Source organism: Phacochoerus africanus, chromosome 4, assembly GCF_016906955.1.
Source record: "Phacochoerus africanus isolate WHEZ1 chromosome 4, ROS_Pafr_v1, whole genome shotgun sequence".
Taxonomy (NCBI): Eukaryota; Metazoa; Chordata; class Mammalia; order Artiodactyla; family Suidae; genus Phacochoerus; species Phacochoerus africanus.
In genome coordinates this window covers 73332397-73351859 of record NC_062547.1, presented here as the reverse complement: position 1 = coordinate 73351859, position 19463 = coordinate 73332397, and the positions used below count along the sequence as shown (strand labels likewise).

Genomic DNA, 19463 nt, shown 5'->3' with positions numbered 1-19463 from the left:
ATCACTTGCTGTCTTAGGAAAAAATCGGGGGTCTCACTTCTTTGGAATGTCCTCCTTAGGAGGGGGCCTTCTTTAGCTTTCTGGAAAGAGGACCTTGGAAAGGACTGGGTGCCCCACAATCCTCAGTGGGGTAGGCGAGACTATAGGCCGTGGTTACGGCCGTCTGGGAGGATGCTGTGACTCTTAATTACCCCAGAAGGGGGGGGGGGGTCTTGGTGCGTCCTGAATTTATGAAGATGTGCCGTCGGGGTTCCTGGAGTTGGGGTGGGAAACAGCTAATCTGGGGGAGAAGCTGTCCTGGGGGTTCCCCTGAGGGGCCTCTTTGGTGAGGGGACCTCTTGGGGCTTTGCATTCCAGGATACCAGAGCGGGAAGGGGTGTGTGTGTGTGTGTGTGTGTGTGTGTGTATGTCTGTAAGATCAGGTCCTCAGAGGGATGGGGGACGCTGAAGGTTGCGGGACTGGCGTCGGGGGCGCTGTGGCTCTTATCTCAGGAGGGGGCCCTCAGAGTGGGGCATCTCAGGGCCCTGGCTTTTCCAAAGGAGCACCACCACAGCCTTCCGGGCCAGGGACTTCGCCGTCTAGGGGTGCTCTGTCCTCCGCACCCTTGCCACCTGCGCTCTTCTGGTCCCCCTCTGGCGGGGCGGGACGGGGCGGGGGCGGCTCCCTGTCCTGGGAAACCCGAGCCACCGCCCCTGGCCCCGCCCCCTGGCCCCGCCCCCGGCCCCGCCGGCCGAGCCGTCCGCGGCGGGAGCGGCGGAGGCGGCGGGAGAGCGGGCTGCGGTGCAGCTCTGAGCGCCCAGGCCCCTCGCGCCGCCGTCCCGGAGACCTCCGCCGCGCGCCGAGGCCGCCCGTGCCGTCCGTGCGCCTCTACGCCCCGCGCCCTCCGAGCCGCCGGCCGTCCAGGGCACCCCTTCAGCCCCAGCCTCCGCCGGGCCGGGATGGCCGCAGCCCGCGGCTGAGCGAGCCCGGGGGGGCCCCATGGGCCGGCCCGCGCCGCGGCCCCCCTGCGGCCGCCCCCTCCGGCCCGGGCCCCCCCGGGCGCCGCGGGCCCAGACAGCCCGGATGGCGGTCGCGGCGGCAGGGGCAGGGGCTGGGGCTGGCGCGGGCGGCAGGCGCGGCCGCCACTGACGGCTAGTTGGGCGCCCAGAGCAGGTAAGCAAGGGCCAGCGGTGGGCCCGCAAGGACTGGCGCGGGGGAAGGACTGGCCCCACGGATGGAGGTTGGGGGGCTTCCAGGGACTCCGGGTAGACCAGTAGCTTCCCGCCTCGAGCCGAGAACTGGCGTGTGTATGAGGGTGGTGGGGGTCAAGGGGCGACAGGTCCGCGAGTGGCAGGGGGGCGGGAGTGCGAACATAAGCTCCTTCTTCAAGCCAGTCTGGCCGGTGTTGGCGACGGGGGCGGGGGGCCTCCCTGTCCGACGGGGCGGGCGCGCCTCTGCCTCCTCGGACCCCCATGTGTGGGTCTGGAGAAGGGTGGAAGCAGGAGCAGCCGGAATCCCTTCCCCAGCCTCTAGGAGGGCGAGACCCAGACACCCCTTCTGCCTTGCGGTCTGCAAGAGGCCGCGGGGGGAGGGCATCCGGATCCCGCAGACCCTGGGTGGGGGGCTGCCGTCGCAGCCCAGCTGCACGCAGAAGTAAACATCTGTCAGTGGCGCGTTCCAACCGCGTTCCCTGCGCGCCGCCGCCGCCGCCGCCGCCGCTGGGGACACGGTGTCCTCCGGTAAGGGCCGGGCTCTCTCGGCTCCTGGAGCCCTTGTTCAGCCACAAGAGGGCGCGAAACCATTGCGGGGGGGGTGGGGGGGCGGGGGGGGGTCCCTTAAGGGCAAAGAGCTTATTTGAGGGAGAGAAGGCTGTGTCTTCCTTCCTGACTTTTTGTAAAAGGCATCTCTTGCTCAGGATGGTCTCAGAATTCTTCCCAGAAGTTCGGTTTGTCAGATTGCCGCAGGCTTTAGGCTGAGGGGGCTTCAGAAAATGGGTAGATGTGGGGTGGTACTGGAGAGAGAAATAGCTTTTGCAGAGGTGGAGGTCACCACTGCCCCTCCCCAGGAAGTACCAGCATATACCGTGGTGCCAATGGCCCATCTCAGGGGGCCTGTGGTTACCTGCAAGGCTGGGCCAAGGACCTAGGTAGGGGGTGTGGAAGGTCAGACCCCGGCGTTCCTCACTCCTGCCTGCTGCCCCGTCCTCTCCCTGCTCTACATCCTTTTCTCTGTGTTCCATGACACTCTTTGTCTGTCTTCAAGAGCCCCAGGCTGAGGAAGTCCCAGTGGGGCGTGACTGGTTTAGGCGGATGTCGGGTGTGTGTGGGGGGGTGACTCCCAACTTTGCCAGCTTCTCCCCACCCCCAGCCCCTGGCCTTGGGCCCTTTGGACCACCCCCCTCTCCACACTCTTCATTCTAGGACTCCTGAGGTTTGGGGTTCCATGGCCACTCCCAGGTCTTACAGTCCACTCCCCTCAAGTCTCAAAGAGCTAGTTCCAGGGCCCAGGGAAGAAAACAAAATATTACCACCACTCCCCACTATAGCTAGGCAGTGTCTGAAATTCCACCATCAGTGTCTGTCCTCAGTTTTGGATGAGAAGAGGCTTATGGCTTTCAAGAGTCTGGGCAGGAGAGAGAACCAGTTTGCAGCCAGGCACAAGGACACAATCAAGATGTTTGTTGGACAGCAACATTTTGGCTGACTGTTTGGTGTCAGGCTCCTGGGCCTTGTCCTTCAAGGAAGACAGACTTGGATCCAGAGTGGAGCCCAGAGAGGGGAGCAAAGGCTCCATCTCAGGGAAGGAGGGTCAGAGGAGACTTCCTGGAGGAAGGGCATTGGAGCTGGGGTTGTGAAGGATGAATAGGAGTTTTCTAAATGGGAAAAGAAAGGGTATTCCAGGTGGTGGGAATGGCATATGCAAAGATCTGGAGGTGGGAAATAGCAGGGGTGGTTTGGGGAAATCCAGGGGGCCTGTGTGAGTGTGGGAGGGAGACTGTTGTGTTGCTAGAGAATTGGCCGGGGGCATTCAAGGATGGATTCCTGAGGCTGGCAACACAGAAGAGAGAGGAATGGGTCTTTAATGCATCTGGCATCCCTGGGCCCATCACTGGTGAGAAGGGATTCCGCTGCAGATACAGTTTTCCTGGTCCCCCAAGACTGGGCAGAGGGATCCAAGCCTCAAAGCTCAGAAGGGGAGACAGGGACATCCCTCTGCCCAGTGAGCATCGACTGAGCAGGTGCAGTGAGAGGCTGATTCTTCCCATTTCACCCCACAGCTGAGAAAACTGAGGCTGGGCAAGCTTTCTTTCATGCTCCATGTAATTAATTCCCAAGCCCTAAGCTGCTGTGTGCCAGGCTGTGTGCTGTGATGAAGCGAGAACAAGATAGCCCTGGTGCTAGCTGCATTTGGTGAGATGAGGGGAGGACAGGAGGCTCCTAAACCAGCCAGCCTGTCTTTTGGACTTTCCTGGGACATAACGGCCTGAAAGAAAGCCTGGGGCGCTTTGGCAAGGATGCTTAGGAGTAGAAAGATCTTCCCTTCAAATCCAAGTGCCATCAGGCTTTGGCTGGTCCTGAAAGAAATCCAGCAGGTGGATCTCGCTTCCCAGTTGGGGAAACTGAGGCCCAGATGGAGAGCACCATGCATGCCTAAACAGCTCAGTGTGTCAGGATCCGGCAGAATTTGCATTTGGAGAGAGGGGAGAGGTGAGTCAGGTCCCCTGGTTCCTAGGCAACCAGCGTTAAGGTTCAGGCTTCACCAGGGCCTGTGCCTCGGTTTCCCTTTCTGTCAGATGACCAGCTTTGTGTGGTGTCCTCCCAGCCACTCCCAGAGGACCCATGTCCCTCAAGCCACCCGCTGGGCCCCATGCCAGCTGCTCAGCCATGCCAGGCCTCATTAGGCTGATCCTGTTATCCCACCCCAGGGAGGCCCCTCCTGCCCGCCCCAGATGCCTGCAGGGCCAGTCCCAGGCCGGTCTGGCTAAGCCAGACCAGGCTGGTATGGTCAAGGTGGGTATTTCACAGGCCAGCCGCAGAGGGCTGGGCCAGAAACTGCGGGTCTGAAAAGCTGGCAGCTACATACACACACACATACACACACCCATGATCCCCAGCCAGCCTTCCCAATAACACGCCTGTGCGGCAGCCAGTACAGAAGGGCTCCAGACTTCGGTGGGGGACAGAGTGCTGGCCCTGCAGGACACAGGGCCCTCCTTACCTCTCCTACTCATCTTCCCCTGCTGTCCCGTGGCTCACCTGGTCACACAGGTCACCCGCAAAGCTAGAGTCCTGCCTTTGAGCCTTTTGCCCTTCCCTTAGCCTAGAACACTCTTCACGTGGACTCAGCATAACCGCTGCCTCCTCTAAGAAGCCCTTCTTGACCACTCCACCTAAAAGCAGCCCGGGTCACTAATGATTCACCTTGTTTTATTTTGGGGTGGTTGTTGCACTGTCAACATCTAAATTACCTTACTTGTTTCTTGTTTATAAGCCGTCTCCCTGATTGGATGGTGAGCTTGGCAAAGGTGGGGGAGGTTGGCCTTGGTCATCCTGAGTTCCCTGGCTGGTGCAGTACACAGTAGGCACTCAGTAAGTGTTGAGTTAATGTGCTGGGGGCAGAACCCAGCGTGGCACACTGGGCTTTCTGCTATTTCTGCTCTGATGTGTGTTTTTTTGTGTGTTTTTGTTTGTTTGTTTTTTTGTTTTTGCCTTTCAGGGCCACACCCACAGCACATGGAGGTTCCCAGGCTAGGAGTCCAATCGGAGCTACAGCTGCCGGCCTAAGCCAGAGCCAAAGCAACGCAGGATCTGAGCCATGTCTGCGACCTACATATACCACAGCTCACGGCAACACCAGATCCTTAAGCCACTGAGCGAGGCCAGGGATCAAACCTGCAACATTATGGTTACTAGTAGGATTTGTTTCCACTGTGCCACAACGGGAACTCCAGCTGTGTGGTCTTTGAGCAAAGCTTTTACTGCCCTGGACGTCAGGCCCACTGTTGTCCCAAACAGTAGGACCTATCATGCCCTCCCTGCTTCTCCCCTGGCCCTCAGCATTACCCTTGTTACTGGGGTTGTGGAGACATGCAAAGAACAAGTTCTGAGTCAGACCTAAGTTCAACTGCAGCTCAGCTACTTAATTCATGTATGACCTTGAGCAAGTCACTCTATCTCTCCAATCTCAGTTTCCTGTGAGATAAATGGGGCTAATAATAATACCGACATCTCTTCCAAGGACTGGGGAGAAGTAAACATATGGAAAGCACTTAGCAGAATGCTTGGCACTAAATAAATGGAATAGCTAACATTGCCAGGTGTTAATGTTATTATTATTGTTTTTATTGTTAGGGAGGCCACATGGTGCAGTGGTCAAGAATATGGAAGAGGGGGCACTGAGGCTGGGGCTTTGAGGGATGAGTAGGAGTTTGCCCAGCCATCTGAATTCAAATCTCATTTACACTCTGTTTGACCCTGAAGAAGTCACTTCAGTCTTTTGGATCTCAGTTTTCCTATCTACAAAATGGGGATAAAATGGTCCACACCTTGCTATGGGTCACTATGGTACACCAATGGTGTTATTCAATAATGTTAATATTAGCTATTATTATTATTATTTACTGCTATGATTCTCACAAAGCAACAGACATGGTCTTCCCCAGAAGTCACTCTGTCCACCCCTCAGCCTTATTTTGGCAAAGATAGAACCCAGAGCCCCTTAAGACAAGCTCAGAACTCGAGACTTGACCATCAGAGTAGCAAGGAGCCAGCGATGGTTCTAGTGATTGGGCAGCAGGCAGCTTCCAGGTTGGGGAAAGAAGAGGAGAGGCTGGGTTCCCACCTCTGGCCAGGCCTGAGGGGTCTGCTGGGGGTGTCTGAGCCTGCACCCTCCCATGAGGCCGCCTCACAGGCTGGCCCCCAGCCTCCACAGACGCGACATCGGAACCAGCTGTGCTATCCAGATGTTCCTGGTTTAGCCCCAGATGTGCGTCACTGGCTTGTGCCTGCCCTGGCCTCCCCATTCCCCCCCCCATGGGGTGGGGCTGGGCCCTGGGGCTCTCCAAGGGAGGGGGCACATTTTTGCAGACTGTGGAATTTGTTTCTTGTTTTGCAGAACAGTTGAATTTGCCCTGAGAGAGGCCCAAGCCCCGCCCATTGTGGGGCCTCAGTTTCCCCATCAATGGAACCCTAGGGAACCCCCAGGGGCCAGCTGAGGAAAGGCGATGAGCAGGGCTGCCCCAGGAATAGGCCCAGCTGCCAGCCCCGGAGCTGTCAGCACTGATGGAGGAAACCAGAGACCAGGCCTGCAATCACGCATGTCACGCAAGCCAGACCTGCGGGACTTCATTGAATTAAATGGCCCTCCCAATGAAGAAAAGGTCCCATGCAGCCTGGGAAATTGATGGGAAACTGAGGTTCAGAGACAAGAAGCCTTGCCCTGTGTTATCCAGCCAGGAAGACGCAGAGCAGGGATCTGGATTCAGCTGTCCAGGCCTCACGTGCTGCAGCGCCCAGACACGCCCTTCCTCACAGGCTGGCCCGCACATGCAGCCACCCTGACATCTGCCCATGTGGCTGTCCAGCCTGGTTCACTGGCTCACTCTGCCTGTGGGCAGAAATGACAGACAGCTCCACGAGCTGCCTGGTCATTCCCACAGTGCTTGGTGCCCCCCCCTGCCCCCGCCACAGGCCCTTTCTGAGGATGGGGAAAGAGGTACAGGAGGACCAGAGACATGTCCAGGAGTGAGGTACAGAGGAAGAAGAAAGGTGCCTGTGGAGAGAGGCACCACATGGCCAAAAGCCGGGAAACCGTGGACAGAATTATCAAAGGCTGCCCCAACCTTGAGAGGACCCAGCCCAGGCTATGAAGCCCCCTGCCCAGCAAAGACAGACATGGACCCAGTCACTATGCTGCCTGAGCTGGGAAAGAGGGAAGGGGCTAGGGGGCCATGGCAGGAAACAGGAATGGCTTCTTAGAGGAGGGGCTGTAAGAGCTGGGGCTTTGAAGGATGAATAGGAGTTTGCCTCATGGAGACAGGCCCTGATTCCAGGCCTCCCCCAGACTAGAGAGATGAATGGATGGAGGGAGGGTTCCTCTCCTCTCCTGGGAACAAGCCAGAAGCAAGTCCCACCCTGAGGCCAGGATCTTTGCTGGATGCAGGCTGTTGACCCCAGGAACAGGTATGCCTAGAGGGTGTTCCCTGAGAAGACCTGTGGAAAGGTGGAGACCTGGAGTGTTGCCAGGACATCGAGATAATGAGCAGTGTTTCCTGGCACCATCAAGGAAGCTGCCAGATACACCCACACACCCTCGGCCTAATTGTCTGTTCCATGGCTAATTGGAAGAACTTAGCTGGCTATGTGACTCTGGGCTACTCATTGCCCCTCTTTGCGCCTCAGTTTCCCCTCCCTTAGTGCCCCAGCCCTCTGTGGCCTCCAGCTAGAAGAGGACGTCCAAGCCAGATCCCTCTTGCTGCAGTTCACACTGCCCTGGCCCCCAGAAGGGAGGTGCTCTCTTCCCCGGGCCATGAGGATTCTCCAGGGTCTGGACATTGTTGGCTTGGGAGGGGACCCCCTGCCAGGCCCTGTCTGAGCAGGTGTGAGCCTGGGCTGGGTACCAGTGGCCAGGGCGGGCTCTTCTCGCTAGGTCGCTCTGCCTCTCCCCTCCCCGCCTCGCAGCTCACCTTGTCTGTGCAGCTCACCCCCCCACCCCAGGATCTTTCAGCCTAAGGCCCGCGAGCAACGGCAGCGTGTTCATGTGTGTGCCCGGAATGCGGGAAGCCGATGAGGACAGGCACGCCTGTACACGCACAATTTCAAACACTCACGGGAGGGTTTGGAGGTGGCGTGTGTGTGGTGTGCTCATTCTCCGTGTCAGCGTGCAAGAGACAGTGAGTGAGGGTATGAATGAGCTTGAGTGTGTAGGAGCGTGAGTATTGAAGGCATGTGGGAGCTCCTGAGGGTATGAGAAAGTGTAAGGGCACCCGAGTGGGCATGAGTGGGGCACTTCCCGAGTGCAAGTCTATAGTGTGCTCACACATGAGTGTGTGAGTGTGGTAATATTTGAATGTGATCATGTTTGAGTGTGGTGTAAAATACCCATGTGTAAAAGTGTGAAACACTGGCATGCGAGTGTGGTGGTGGTCAGGTGTGTGAGTGCAATCCTGTTTGAGGGCGTGAGTATGAGAACACTGTGTATGTGGGGTGGCATTTGTGCATGTGAGAGTGTGTCTGGTAGTATCCCAGAGTGTGCAATAGTGTTTGGGTGCACCTGAGAGTGTGTGCGCGTGAGTGGGTCAATGTGTGAGTGTGAGAATGCTGGCTGTGTGAGTGAACCCACCTCCCCACGACACAAGCACACTGATCGAGCACACCTGGTCCCCTCCCCGTGCCCTCTGCCTCGCCCGCTCCCAGTCAGGTCCATGCCAGACACAAACCAGTTAGGTGACCCCCTTACAGAAAGGCTCATTGTTAGCAGACGCTTATCAGCCGCACCTGTTGGGTCCCCTCCACTGGTGGCCCCCTGCTTTCCTGACCCCCATTAGAGCTCCGGGGGGGTCTGCGGCTCCAAGGCCACCAGAGGCTCCCATGCTGGACTATCTTGGGACTGGCGACTCATCTACCTTCTCAGTCCCGAATTTTAGGCCAACTCTGTGCAGGGCTCTTGTTCCAGCCTAACAGGGAATCTGAGGCACGCTACTCCAGGATTTGGGTGTGAGGCAAGCAAGGTGTGTGTGTGGGGGGGGGGGCAGAGAGAGCTTTGACCACCTGAGGTCTTGGGCCTGAGCGGGTTTCCTTGCCCGTCTCCCTCTCCCAGGAGGGGTGAGGCCACCAGAGTGCTAATCTCAGCTCTGTGACCCTGGACAGGTCACTTCACCACTCTGGGTCTGTTTCCCCATCTATAAAATGAGAATAAGGACCCTTGTGAGGTTGAAATGACTTAATAATGTCCTTAAGGTTGTAGAATGGGATCTGGCATAAAAGGGACGTTCATTAAAAATAAACGCAGTGGGAGCTCCCCCTGTGGTGCAGTAGGTTAAGGACCTGGCATTGCCACAGGTGCGGCATAGGTTGAAGCTGTAGCTCAGATTCCGGAAACTTCCATATGCTGCAAGTGCACCCAGGGGGAAAATTTGGTTTCTTTTTAAAAATTAAAAATTTAATTTATTTTTATTTTTTTGTCTTTTTAGGGCCTCACCCAGGGCATATGGAGGTTCCCAGGCTAGGGGTCGCATCAGAGCTGCGGCTGCTGACCTACACCACAGCCACAGCAAGGCCAGATCCTTAATCCACTGGATCGAAGGATCAAAGCTGCGTCCTCACAGATACTAGTCGGGTTTGTTACCACTGACCCACAACAGGGACTCCCAAAGTATAATTTCTTTAGAAATAAATACATTAAATAAAGGCCATGGGTCTGGGCACCTGAAAAATTTCCGCTTGCTATACAACTTTGAGAGTGAAATCTCCCCACAACCCTGGTCACCTCCCTGCCCTCACCTCCTCCTTCATTCACTCTGCTCAAACACAAGGCGCTGCCTTGATTGTTCCCTCCCCAAGCTAGGCATAGTCCTGCCCCTCAGATCTCCAAGCTGGCTCATGTTTGTTGACACGTCCCGGAGTTGGGGAGCTCATTCCCCACTGTCACCACCAACAGCAATAAGAATGGCAGTATCAAATACCACCAGGAGTGGGAAGTCCTCGGAATGAGTCTACAGCATTTGCTTGCCCCACGTGGTGTGTGTCAGGTCAAAGAACCCAGGTGTGAATAACAGACCCTTTCCTGGCTGTGCCCTTGGCCAAGCCCCTGCCTCGGTTTTCCCAGCTGTAAAATGGAGGTTATATTGCTTCCTTCCTGGGCTCAGTACCGGGTCTGGTTCACAGCAGGCTCTTAATAAATATCCTTTTACTTACTGTCTGGTGAGTGTAGCTCCTATGCCGGGGGCGTCCATGGGTGGGAGGGGGGAGAGGCGGTTCCAGCCCTACTGCCCTTAACCACGCCCCCCGCAGGCGGACACATGCAAATTACACGCAAATGAAACGCGAATAACTGCTCGGCTCGGCGCCTGCCTGCCTGCCTGTGCGGCCCGAGGCGCGCGCGTGGGGGCGCCCGGCGCCCCGCGGCCGAGCTCAGGCGCTGACCGCGGTCCAGCCGGGCTTTCAGTGCTCCGTGTAAATGTTTACACCGGGCCGGCCGCCAGGCCCCGCGCGGGCCGACACTAGGCAGCCGGGCGGGGGAATGTAAACGCGGGCTGGGGGCCACCCAGCGGCGGGGAGCTTCTCAGACAGGGTGGAGGTGTGGGGCGCGCATGGGTTATTAAACATCTACTGCTTGCTCCGAGCACGACGCGACTTAGGCAGCCACAACTCTGAGTAATCACTGCCCTAACGGGGGGAAGCTTAGGGCATTGTGGACGCCCAGAGGGTGCCCCTGCGCCGACCTGGGGCTGGGGAGGAGTAGTCAGGGAAGGCTTCCTGGGGGAGGCGCCCTCCACGCTAAGACTGAAAATGGAATGCGAGTGGGCCGCAGAGGAGAAGAGTATGTTCTGGATAGAAGGGCCTGGTCGTATTACAAAGGCCTGGGGTGGGGGGTGTCAAGGGCAGCTTTGGTCCATTGCTGCCCACTTCTGGGGCATTAGTTTGTGGTTCAGAGTGGCGCAGGAAGTCACTCCCAGGGACATCTATTTGTCTAAATCCCAGGATTCCTACCTCCCAGACGGTATACTAAGCACCACGTCTCCTCGCCGCCCTAGTCCCACAGTGCCCCCTGCTGGGGACGGCCTCACCTCCTTCCATTCTTCCCCAAGCTCACTGGGCTCCAGCCACCCCAGCCTCCTGGTTAAACTGGCTACACCTGGTCCCACCCCAGGATCTCTGCACTGGCTGTTTCCTCTGCCTGAGGTGCCACTCTATTCTGCCTGGCCACCTCCTACCTTTGTTCAAATCTCAACTTTCCTCAGTCCTTAGGAAAGCACTCTGGGCCCCCCAGATGGGGATGGTTCCCACGTTAACCCTGGCACAGCTCCCACGCCCTCCTTGGCAGCGTTTTTCATAGCACTGTTCATTGGTTCCTTGATATATCCCTTCTATGTTATTATTGATCGTTGAGCAGGAGGGGTTCAAAATAAGAGGCCCCACTGTATCCCCAGTGCCTGACCAAGTACCCTGTGTCCATTCACTTGTTGCCTGACAGACGGAGGCCGTGTGGCTGACCATCCCGTGCACGCAGGCCGAGGATGCAGCGCTGGAAGGCGGCGGCCTTGGCCTCGGTGCTCTGCAGCTCGGTGCTCTCCATCTGGATGTGTCGGGACGGCCTGCTCCTCAGCCACCGCCTCGGACCCGCGCTGGCCCCGCTGCGCCGGCCCCCTCGCACCCTGGACGCCCGAATCGCCCGCCTGGCCCAGTGTAAGCCCTTCCCCCTGTCTTGGGTCAGACACCCCCAACATCGGAGCGGCCACAATCGTGGAATTCCACGCAGTGGAGCGGGGCCGCCGAGGCTTATTTTAGATGGGGTGGGGGGAGGATGCAAATCCCCCCAAAGGCCTGGCAGGGGCGTCGGATGGGATGGCTCCTGGGAACTGGGGTCTCTCAGCTCAGCTGTCACAAGGAATTAGGCTCTAGCCCTTAGGGGCCAGGGGGCCAGATGGAGATTAGACCTGGGCATTCGGCCCGGGCGGCCCTGCAGCGCAGCGGGGGGTGGAGGGAGAGGGAGGCTGGACCCAAGGCCCTAGTGACCTGCCAGGGTGGACAGGGACCAAGGGGAGGGGAAGATGAGAGAGAGACCTAGAAATAAGAAGAGACCTAGAAGGGGGGAGAGAGAGAGAACAGCACAGAGACACAGGATGGGAACAGGCAGGGAGGTAGAAAAGTGGACACGCCCACTGGGGGGCGTGTCCACCCTGCTCCCCACTCTCCCCTGGCGCCTGCCCTCTGCAGGTTCTGTGGGTCCAGGGCAGTGCATGGGCCCCGACCTTGTGTGCACGCGTACATGTCCTCGCAAGCACCCGCACAGATGGAGGGGGAGTTAGGAGCAGGGATGGGGGGGCGCATACATGGACCCTTGTGGGTAGGGGTTGCGTGCACGCCTGTGTGCACGTCCACACCCGCCCTGCCAGCCCACACAATCCTTCTTTCTTGTCTTTACAATGGACAAGGGTGGGTGGCCTCCGGCGCAGTCTCCACTTCCGCCTCCACCACTCCCTCCTATAGGCATCAAAGTCCTTCCCAGGACACTGGGTCCCAGGGACCCGGGTGGGCCCCCTAAAGTTAGCGCTCCAGGCCCTGGGGGCAAAGCACCAATAGTGGAATTTCAGGCACAGCAGAGGATTTTGGCTCATGGTCAGCCCCTGCCTGCCTGGCATCCTGTCCTTGGACCCAGCCCTACTGAGGGAAGGGAATGGCTCCCGATCCCCCCAAGTCGAATGTCCTAGGCCCTGGGACTAACGCGCTGATGGTGGAATTTCAGGCTTAGGCCTGGGGGTGCAGATCTCACCTCTTTGTGTTCCAGACCCAGCATACGTGGCTAGGCCTGCTGGAGGGAGGTAGACAGATATACTAGAATATCATTGTTTATCCAAAATTCACATTTAACAGGGCATCTGTATCTTATCTGGCAACCCCTGAGTTAACTCTCTGGATACACAACTTTGGGGTGGGGACACTAAGTGTTGGAATTGTAGGCTTCAGAAGTGAGCTAGGCTCAACCCAACTCCAGAGCAGGCAGTATGGGGCACCCTGCTCCTGCCCCTGGGCTTCAAGAACTCAGAAGATGCTGCTTGGTTACCCACCCACCCCAACTTTCTACCTTCCCAGCCCCAGCTAAATGGGGTCCCTATAAGCCTCACGGAGCACATAGGGAAACTGAGGAAGAGAACAGGGCCAGTGCCTGCCTGAAACTACAAGGCCGAGAGTGGCAGAGCAAGACCCCCTGACAGCCCTTTCCCCTCGGGCCTCCCAGTAAGCCATTTCTTTTGACAGCCAGGTGCATCAGCCTTGGGGACAGGCGGGGGCTAAACTCAAGATTTCCTCTCTCAACCACAAGTGTGATTGCCACCTGCTCAGGGGCCGGGAGCCCCCTGCCTGCAGATCTGCAGCCGATCATCACTGTCTGCCATTCCAAAGTCTGCACTTCTCTCCTGGGGCAGAGGAGTATGGGGGAGGGGGAGGGGCAGGGCCAGCCTCTTGGGAAATAAATTTAGGCCATGGGGCCCTGGGAATCTAAGGCTTGGGGCAACTCCTGGCAGCTATGGGAGCAGAGGGCTGGAGTTGGACCAAACTTGGGCACACGATGGAAGTGGGAAGGCTGCTGTTTGGGCTCATCTCTCTTTCTCTGTGCCACATGCTCATGGTGTGGCCTCCAGCAAGTCTCTGCCCTTTTGGATGCTCAGTTTCCTCACCTACAACACGGGAGGGGGGGTCTCCCTGACACCAGCGGCTGCCTCCTCAAGAGGTGAGGTCCCCACATAGGACCTCAGTGCCTGCTACTCCTCGGTGCCTTCTGAGAAGCCCGCACAGCCCCAACTTGGTTTTGTGAAGAGGGAAACCGAGTTCTGCTACACAGTGGAGCAGCAGGGACAGGTGGAAGATTGTGAACAGGCCAGGGGTTCAGAGATGTGGGGGCTTTGGAACCTCAGAGGGTGAGCAAGAGACCACGATAGCTCAAGCTTCCTGATGGTAGCTGGAGTGTGGGAAACAGTGCCCTGGGCAGCTCTGCATAGGGGTGTGGGCAGCTGGAGCCCAGCGGGGACAGGGATTTAGATCACCACACCACCTGCTGAGCCCTCCCTTTCTTTTCTGCAACCGGGTAAGAGCAGCTCAGTGAAAAGGGGAACAATCCCCAATGCTGCCCTGCATAGGGATGGGGTCCCCAGAGAGTGCTGGGGCAGGGCGGGGGGGGGGGAGGAGTTGCCTAGTGGGAGACAGTCACCCAGGTCAGCTCAGCTTAAGGTGGGGGCAGGCTGGAAAAGTGGTACAGGGCACCCGGGAAGGATGTACCAGGTTCTGAGTAGTCCATCATAGGTGTAGGGTCCAGAAAAGGGGACACGGCATAAGGATCTGGATATGCACCCCTTACACCTCCCGAGAAGATGCATGAGCCGGAATCCGGGAGCGAGATAAAAGCGGTCCGGAAAAGGTGCACTAGCGTCTCCACAAAGGTCCGTTTTTGCATGGGAACAGCGAGGGGAGAGGGCTCCCTCCGACTCCCTCCCACCCACCCACTGACCCCCCCCCCACCCCCTTCTCTCCTTCCGCTTGCAGACCGTGCACTACTGCAGGGCGCCCCGGACGCGGTGGAGCTGCGCGAGCTGACGCCGTGGGCCGGGCGGTCCCCAGGTTCGCGCCGTCGGGCGGGGCCCCGGCGGCGGCGCGCACGCGCGCGGTCGGGGACACGGCCGTGCGGACTACGCGAGCTCGAGGTGCGCGTGAGCGAGCTGGGCCTGGGCTACGCGTCGGACGAGACAGTGCTGTTCCGCTACTGCGCAGGCGCTTGCGAGGCGGCCGCGCGCGTCTACGACCTGGGGCTGCGGCGCCTGCGCCAGCGGCGGCGAGTGCGGCGGGAGCGGGTGCGCGCGCAGCCCTGCTGCCGCCCGACGGCTTACGAGGACGAGGTGTCCTTCCTGGACACGCACAGCCGCTACCACACGGTGCACGAGCTGTCGGCGCGCGAGTGCGCCTGCGTGTGACCCTACCTCACTGGGCCCGGCGAGATGGTGGCCACGCCTCCCGTCCCGACGGCACCCACCGTCTGGCCTGGCAAGCCCCACGACGGACTGCCCATGGGCAGAAGATGCCGTCGAGGCCTCAGGACTCTCGTGATAACTGTACTAAAATAAAGAGTGTAAAATCGAGCCCTAGTTGTGATTCTGCCCCCCACCCCGGGGATGCCCACCTCTTGGAGGAGCGAGGGTGTGTGGGGAGGAGGCGCCACCTCCATTGGGAAAATGGGGACGGATGTAGGTACCACCTGCAGGATGCTGGGAGGATCCCATTTGCTCTGGGGGAAAAGGAAAGCAGATGCAAAGAGGATCGTAGTTCCAGGGTTCAAAAAGGAAAATGGGGTAAATAGAGGAATGTCAGCAGGGACCCTTTCTCTCACCTCTCTGCAGGTCCCCGTGCCCTTCCCCGTGTGTCCCATCCTCACCTCCCTGCAAGGTATCTTTCTGGGTTGGAAAGATGGAGCCACAGTGCAGATGGGAAGACTGAGCTCCAGGCCTCTCTCACCTGACAGGCCTCCTCAGCTCCCACCAGGGTGAACTCTGAGCCACTATCTCCTTTCACTTGCTAAAAATATATGTGTGTGCTGCCCATCTCCCTATGGGCTGGGTTGGGCTGGCGCCAACTCCATCCAGCCCCAAACCGGCGCCTGCTGGGGCCAAGCTGGGTCCCCAGGGACCTAGGTCCTAGGGCCATAAAAGCTCTGGCCAGAGCTCCAGGGAGAATTTACAATGAGTACCCCGCGCAGAATGGAAAAAGCGGTGCGGTGTTTAGATTTGCCTGCGGGTCACCTTGATGCTTGGCAGGCCCAGGACGACGTGGGGTGTTGGGTTCTCGGCGGATGGGGAGAGGGCGGCAGGTCCTACAGTATGAGGAGGGCCTGGGACGAAGGAGGGTGTAGAGAGCCCCACTTTGGAGACCAGATGCCTCAGACCCTTCCCAGCAGACTGGGGAGGCGGGTGTCCGGCGCGCACAGTTCCCCCTTTGCCCAGACAGCTTTCCTGAGGACCTGGTCTCCTCTCCTCTCCTCTTCCCTCCTCCCACTCCCAACTGGGGCTCCAGAGAGAGCAGCCGCTTCCCTCCCTTACTGCTGTCTCATAGACTGGCCCCGCCTCCCCTTTCCCACACATCTCTGCTCAGAACCACCTTCTAAACATCATATCCTTCCCAAACTCAATCACCATCCTGAAGCTGAAGGGTTCGAATCACAAGCTGCCCCCAGGGAGGTCCACGCAGGCTGGCAGGCACATCCCCAGCTCCCTTGTGCCCAAGACCCCTGGCTGCAGCAGGAGACACTGGAGGCAGCTAACAGGCAGGACTTCCAGGGAGCCCTGAGAGCAAGGCTCCGAGGCCAGGCCCCAGACGGTGGGTGGTCTGCTTGGAAGGCAGTTCCAGGGCAGGCTGGCTGGCCGGGGTCCCCAGCCACCCCCACAGTCTTCTGACTCTGAGGTTTTGGGTGGTGGATTCCTATACCATTTGGGCTGACTCAGCTTGGCTGTGGCAGAGAGGCCAGAGTTCTCAGATGCTGCAGAAGCTGAGCCTCAGTTTCCCTGTTCTAGAGGGCCCAGAGCTTTAGAGGTGGGAGTTGCTTGGCCCAGGACACAAGGACACACAGCAGGAAAACTGGTCTCGGAGCCCAGGTCTGGGCCCCTGAAGCTTGGCTGCCTCAATATGAGAGGGAGGGAGAGAGTATTCGCATACACCAGAGAGAGAGAATGAGTGTGTGCGTGTGCGTGCATGCACTCTCCTGGGGCCTCCTGGGACCTCAGCATCCTCGTCTCCCACTCGGATCAAACCACAGGGCACTGGCCCAGCCCACCAGAAAACTGGAACATAAACAGAGCTGCCCCCACAGACCCCAGGGATGGGGTTCTCAGCAGTGCACACCACACACACACACACACACACACACACACACGCTCACAGGGCACACCCACATGGGGCTTAGCAAACAGGATCACATACAGACCCAGGGCCCACATGCTTACATGCTCAGTGGACATTCACACTCAGAATGGGGGACCCTCAAAGTCACTTTATCTGAAAAAACACATGGGGCCGCACATTCAGTCACACAGAGCCGTGCGCCAAGCCCCACATGGTCATCACTTGTCATACCCACTCATAGTCATAAGCACAGCATCACACCCTCTCCCTCCTTCAGGGGGGGGGGGGGCAGTCCCTGCCCCTCTATCCTTGTGCTGGGTGTAGAAGGTCCCTTTGTCCCAGCCCTGCTCTGTGTGGACCGCTAGACTGCTCAGCCCCCACACTCCCACCCCCTCTAGACCTCGGTCCCCCATCCTGCCTTGACCTTGAGGGTTTTTCTCTCTTGGGGCTGGACCATTCTCGGTTGTAGGGAGCTGTCTGGGCACTGCAGGCTGTTGAGCAGCATTTCTGGCTCCCCATCTACTCGATGCTATCATCCCATTCTTTCTTTTTTTTTTTTTTGGCTTTTCTTGGGCCGCTCCCACAGCATATGGAGGTTCCCAGGCTGGGGTCCAATCAGAGATGCAGCCGCTAGCCTACACCACAGCTCACGGCTACACCAGATCTGAGCCGCGTCTGCGACCCACACCACAGCTCACGGCAACGCTGGATCATTTAACCCACTGAGCAAGCCAGGGATTGAACCCACAACCTCATGGTTCCTAATCGGATTTGTTAACCACTGAGCCACAACGGGTACTCCTATCATCCCATCCTTATCTGTAACAACTACAGACATCCCTAGGCCCAGGGAGCAGAGTCGCCCCGGGGCGAAAACCACCGATCTGGAGGTAGGGAAGACATGCATTCCCATCTGGAAAATAGTGTCATGTTGCCACCTGCTTAGCCCAGAGGCGGTTAATTAACAACAGCCACAGTAATCACATGCAAATCCATCAGCACTATCACTAAGGACACTAAGGCCAGTTCCCCAGGGGGTGAGTGACCTAGTTGGGGAGGTCCCCAGCAGTCATGGCCCCTGGCAGGTAGCCCTCCATTAGGGGGAGCTCCTCAAAAGCCATTTCCCAGGGAGGCAAGATTCCTGGCATCAGAGGTGCCTGGCAGGAGAAGCCACCGGTAAGCGAAAGCTCCAGCCACTTATGCCCCCAGGCTCCCGGCAGCCCAGGCCCCAGGTTGCCTGGCTTATGTGAACCAAGACGCGATGCTGGGCACTGTCTGGTAGCTGGGCTCCTGCTGCAGCCGCCAGCAGGCCTTACAGAACATCAAGGCCCAGCTGAAGAATTGAGGCCGCAGGGTCTCCCGCCAGCGGAAGTAGCCCAGATAGCGGGCGTCGTCCTTGTCCAGTGCCAGCAGATACTGGGCCAGTTCTTTGGGGCTCTGGAAGTCATTGATGTGGATGAAGGCTTCGGGGGGCAGGAACTGTTCGTAGTTCCTCCGGCTGGGGCCCAGCACCACGGGCACGGCCCAGGCCAGCAGGGCGTTTCTCCATAGCTTCTCGGTGATGTAGTCAGTATGCAAGGAGTTCTCAAAAGCCAGGTAAAACTTGTACTGGGACAGCTGCGTGGTCATGGCTGACGAGGGCAGTGGCTTGTGGGAGCGCCCATACACATCCACTTGGAGGTGGGCCTGCAGCTGCCGGTAGTAGCGCACCCTGACCGAGTCCTCCCTCCAGTTGGACACCACCCAGGCCACCAGCTTGTTCTTGGCCGAGATGTTGAGCTGCACGTCCACAGGCTGGCCGGGCCATGGCTCGAGCCATCCGTATGGCATGAAGATATCAGAGTCCCTGCGGTAGGACATGGTCAGGTTGAAGTACCCGTCCAGGGCCTTGAGCTGTGGGCAGTGGCTGGGCGATTCCATGCTGAACCAGACCCAGCGCTGGCCGGGGGGCCGAGGGGAAGGCGGGAGCTGCCTTCGGGGGTGGGAGCTGACCTCCCGGTGATGCACGAGGACTGCATCTGCCCGGGGGTACTCCCCGCGGTTGTCAGTCAGCTGGCAGTCGGCCGTGCCAGGCCGCAGCTCCGAGCAGCGAGACACAGCCACCCGGACATGGAAGGGCCACGTCCACAGCAGCAGAAGCAGGGGTGGGTGGCTGGAGGGCGCCGCTGTGGTCTGGCAGGGGGCCTTTGCTTCAGGGGCCCATGTGGGCGCGTCCTGGGACACACGCAGGTAGGAGAAAAAGCACAGAGCCAAAAGCAGCTGCAAAAACAGCCAAGGGAGATAGTGACGCCAGGAACATTTTATCTTGGCCGAGTCAAGGGGATCCATGGATCAGAAGAGCTGGGAGGAGGGGAGAGCAGAGACCACATCATTGATAACAAAAGTAATAACACATGCCTAGCAGGCAGATACGGGTTACCATGGTCAATCTTCACGAGTTCTGCATTTTTAACGGCCGCACCCTGGGTATATGGCATCTGGAAGATCCGGGCCAGGGACAGAACCTGTGCCTCCATAATGACCTGAGGTGCTGCAGTTGGACTTTTTTTTTTTTTTTGTCTTTTTGCCATTTCTTGGGCTGCTCCCACGGCATATGGAGGTTCCCAGGCTAGGGGCCGAATCGGAGCTGTAGCCACCAGCCTACGCCAGAGCCACAGCAACGCGGGATCCGAGCCGCGACTGCAACCCATACCACAGCTCACGGCAACGCTGGATCCTTAACCCACTGAGCAAGGCCAGGGATCAAACCCGCAACCTCATGGTTCTTAGTTGGATTTGTTAACCACTGTGCCACAATGGGAACTCCTGCAGTTGGATTCTTAACCAGCAGGAGGCACTGTTATTATTCCTATTTTACAGATGATAAAACTGAGCCCAAGGGA

At 58.5% G+C, this 19463-nt stretch overlaps 2 protein-coding genes across 2 annotated transcripts; one reads left to right on the top strand and one right to left on the bottom strand.

Moving 5' to 3' along the window:
* The first annotated feature begins 1050 nt into the window (after positions 1-1050).
* On the top strand, positions 1051-14828 carry NRTN (neurturin). The gene is made up of 3 exons (XM_047777386.1): positions 1051-1153; positions 11174-11385; positions 14239-14828. Exons 2-3 carry the CDS (start codon positions 11217-11219, stop codon positions 14661-14663), a joined length of 594 nt encoding a protein of 197 aa, XP_047633342.1. The 5' UTR covers positions 1051-1153; positions 11174-11216; the 3' UTR covers positions 14664-14828.
* A 2733-nt stretch (positions 14829-17561) lies between these two features.
* On the bottom strand, positions 17562-18909 carry LOC125124298 (3-galactosyl-N-acetylglucosaminide 4-alpha-L-fucosyltransferase FUT3-like). Its single transcript, XM_047774445.1, has one exon. The coding sequence runs from the start codon at positions 18907-18909 to the stop codon at positions 17824-17826; it is 1086 nt and encodes a 361-aa protein (XP_047630401.1). The 3' UTR covers positions 17562-17823.
* Between the last annotated feature and the right edge of the window lie 554 nt (positions 18910-19463).

Excerpts from the sequence above, each read along its gene's own strand:
- NRTN (XM_047777386.1), top strand. The coding sequence starts at position 11,217 with ATGCAGCGCTGGAAGGCGGCGGCCTTGGCCTCGGTGCTCTGCAGCTCG. Across the intron at positions 11,386-14,238 it reads AATCGCCCGCCTGGCCCAGT|ACCGTGCACTACTGCAGGGC; the intron begins GTAAGCCCTTCC and ends TTCCGCTTGCAG.
- LOC125124298 (XM_047774445.1), bottom strand. The coding sequence starts at position 18,909 with ATGGATCCCCTTGACTCGGCCAAGATAAAATGTTCCTGGCGTCACTAT.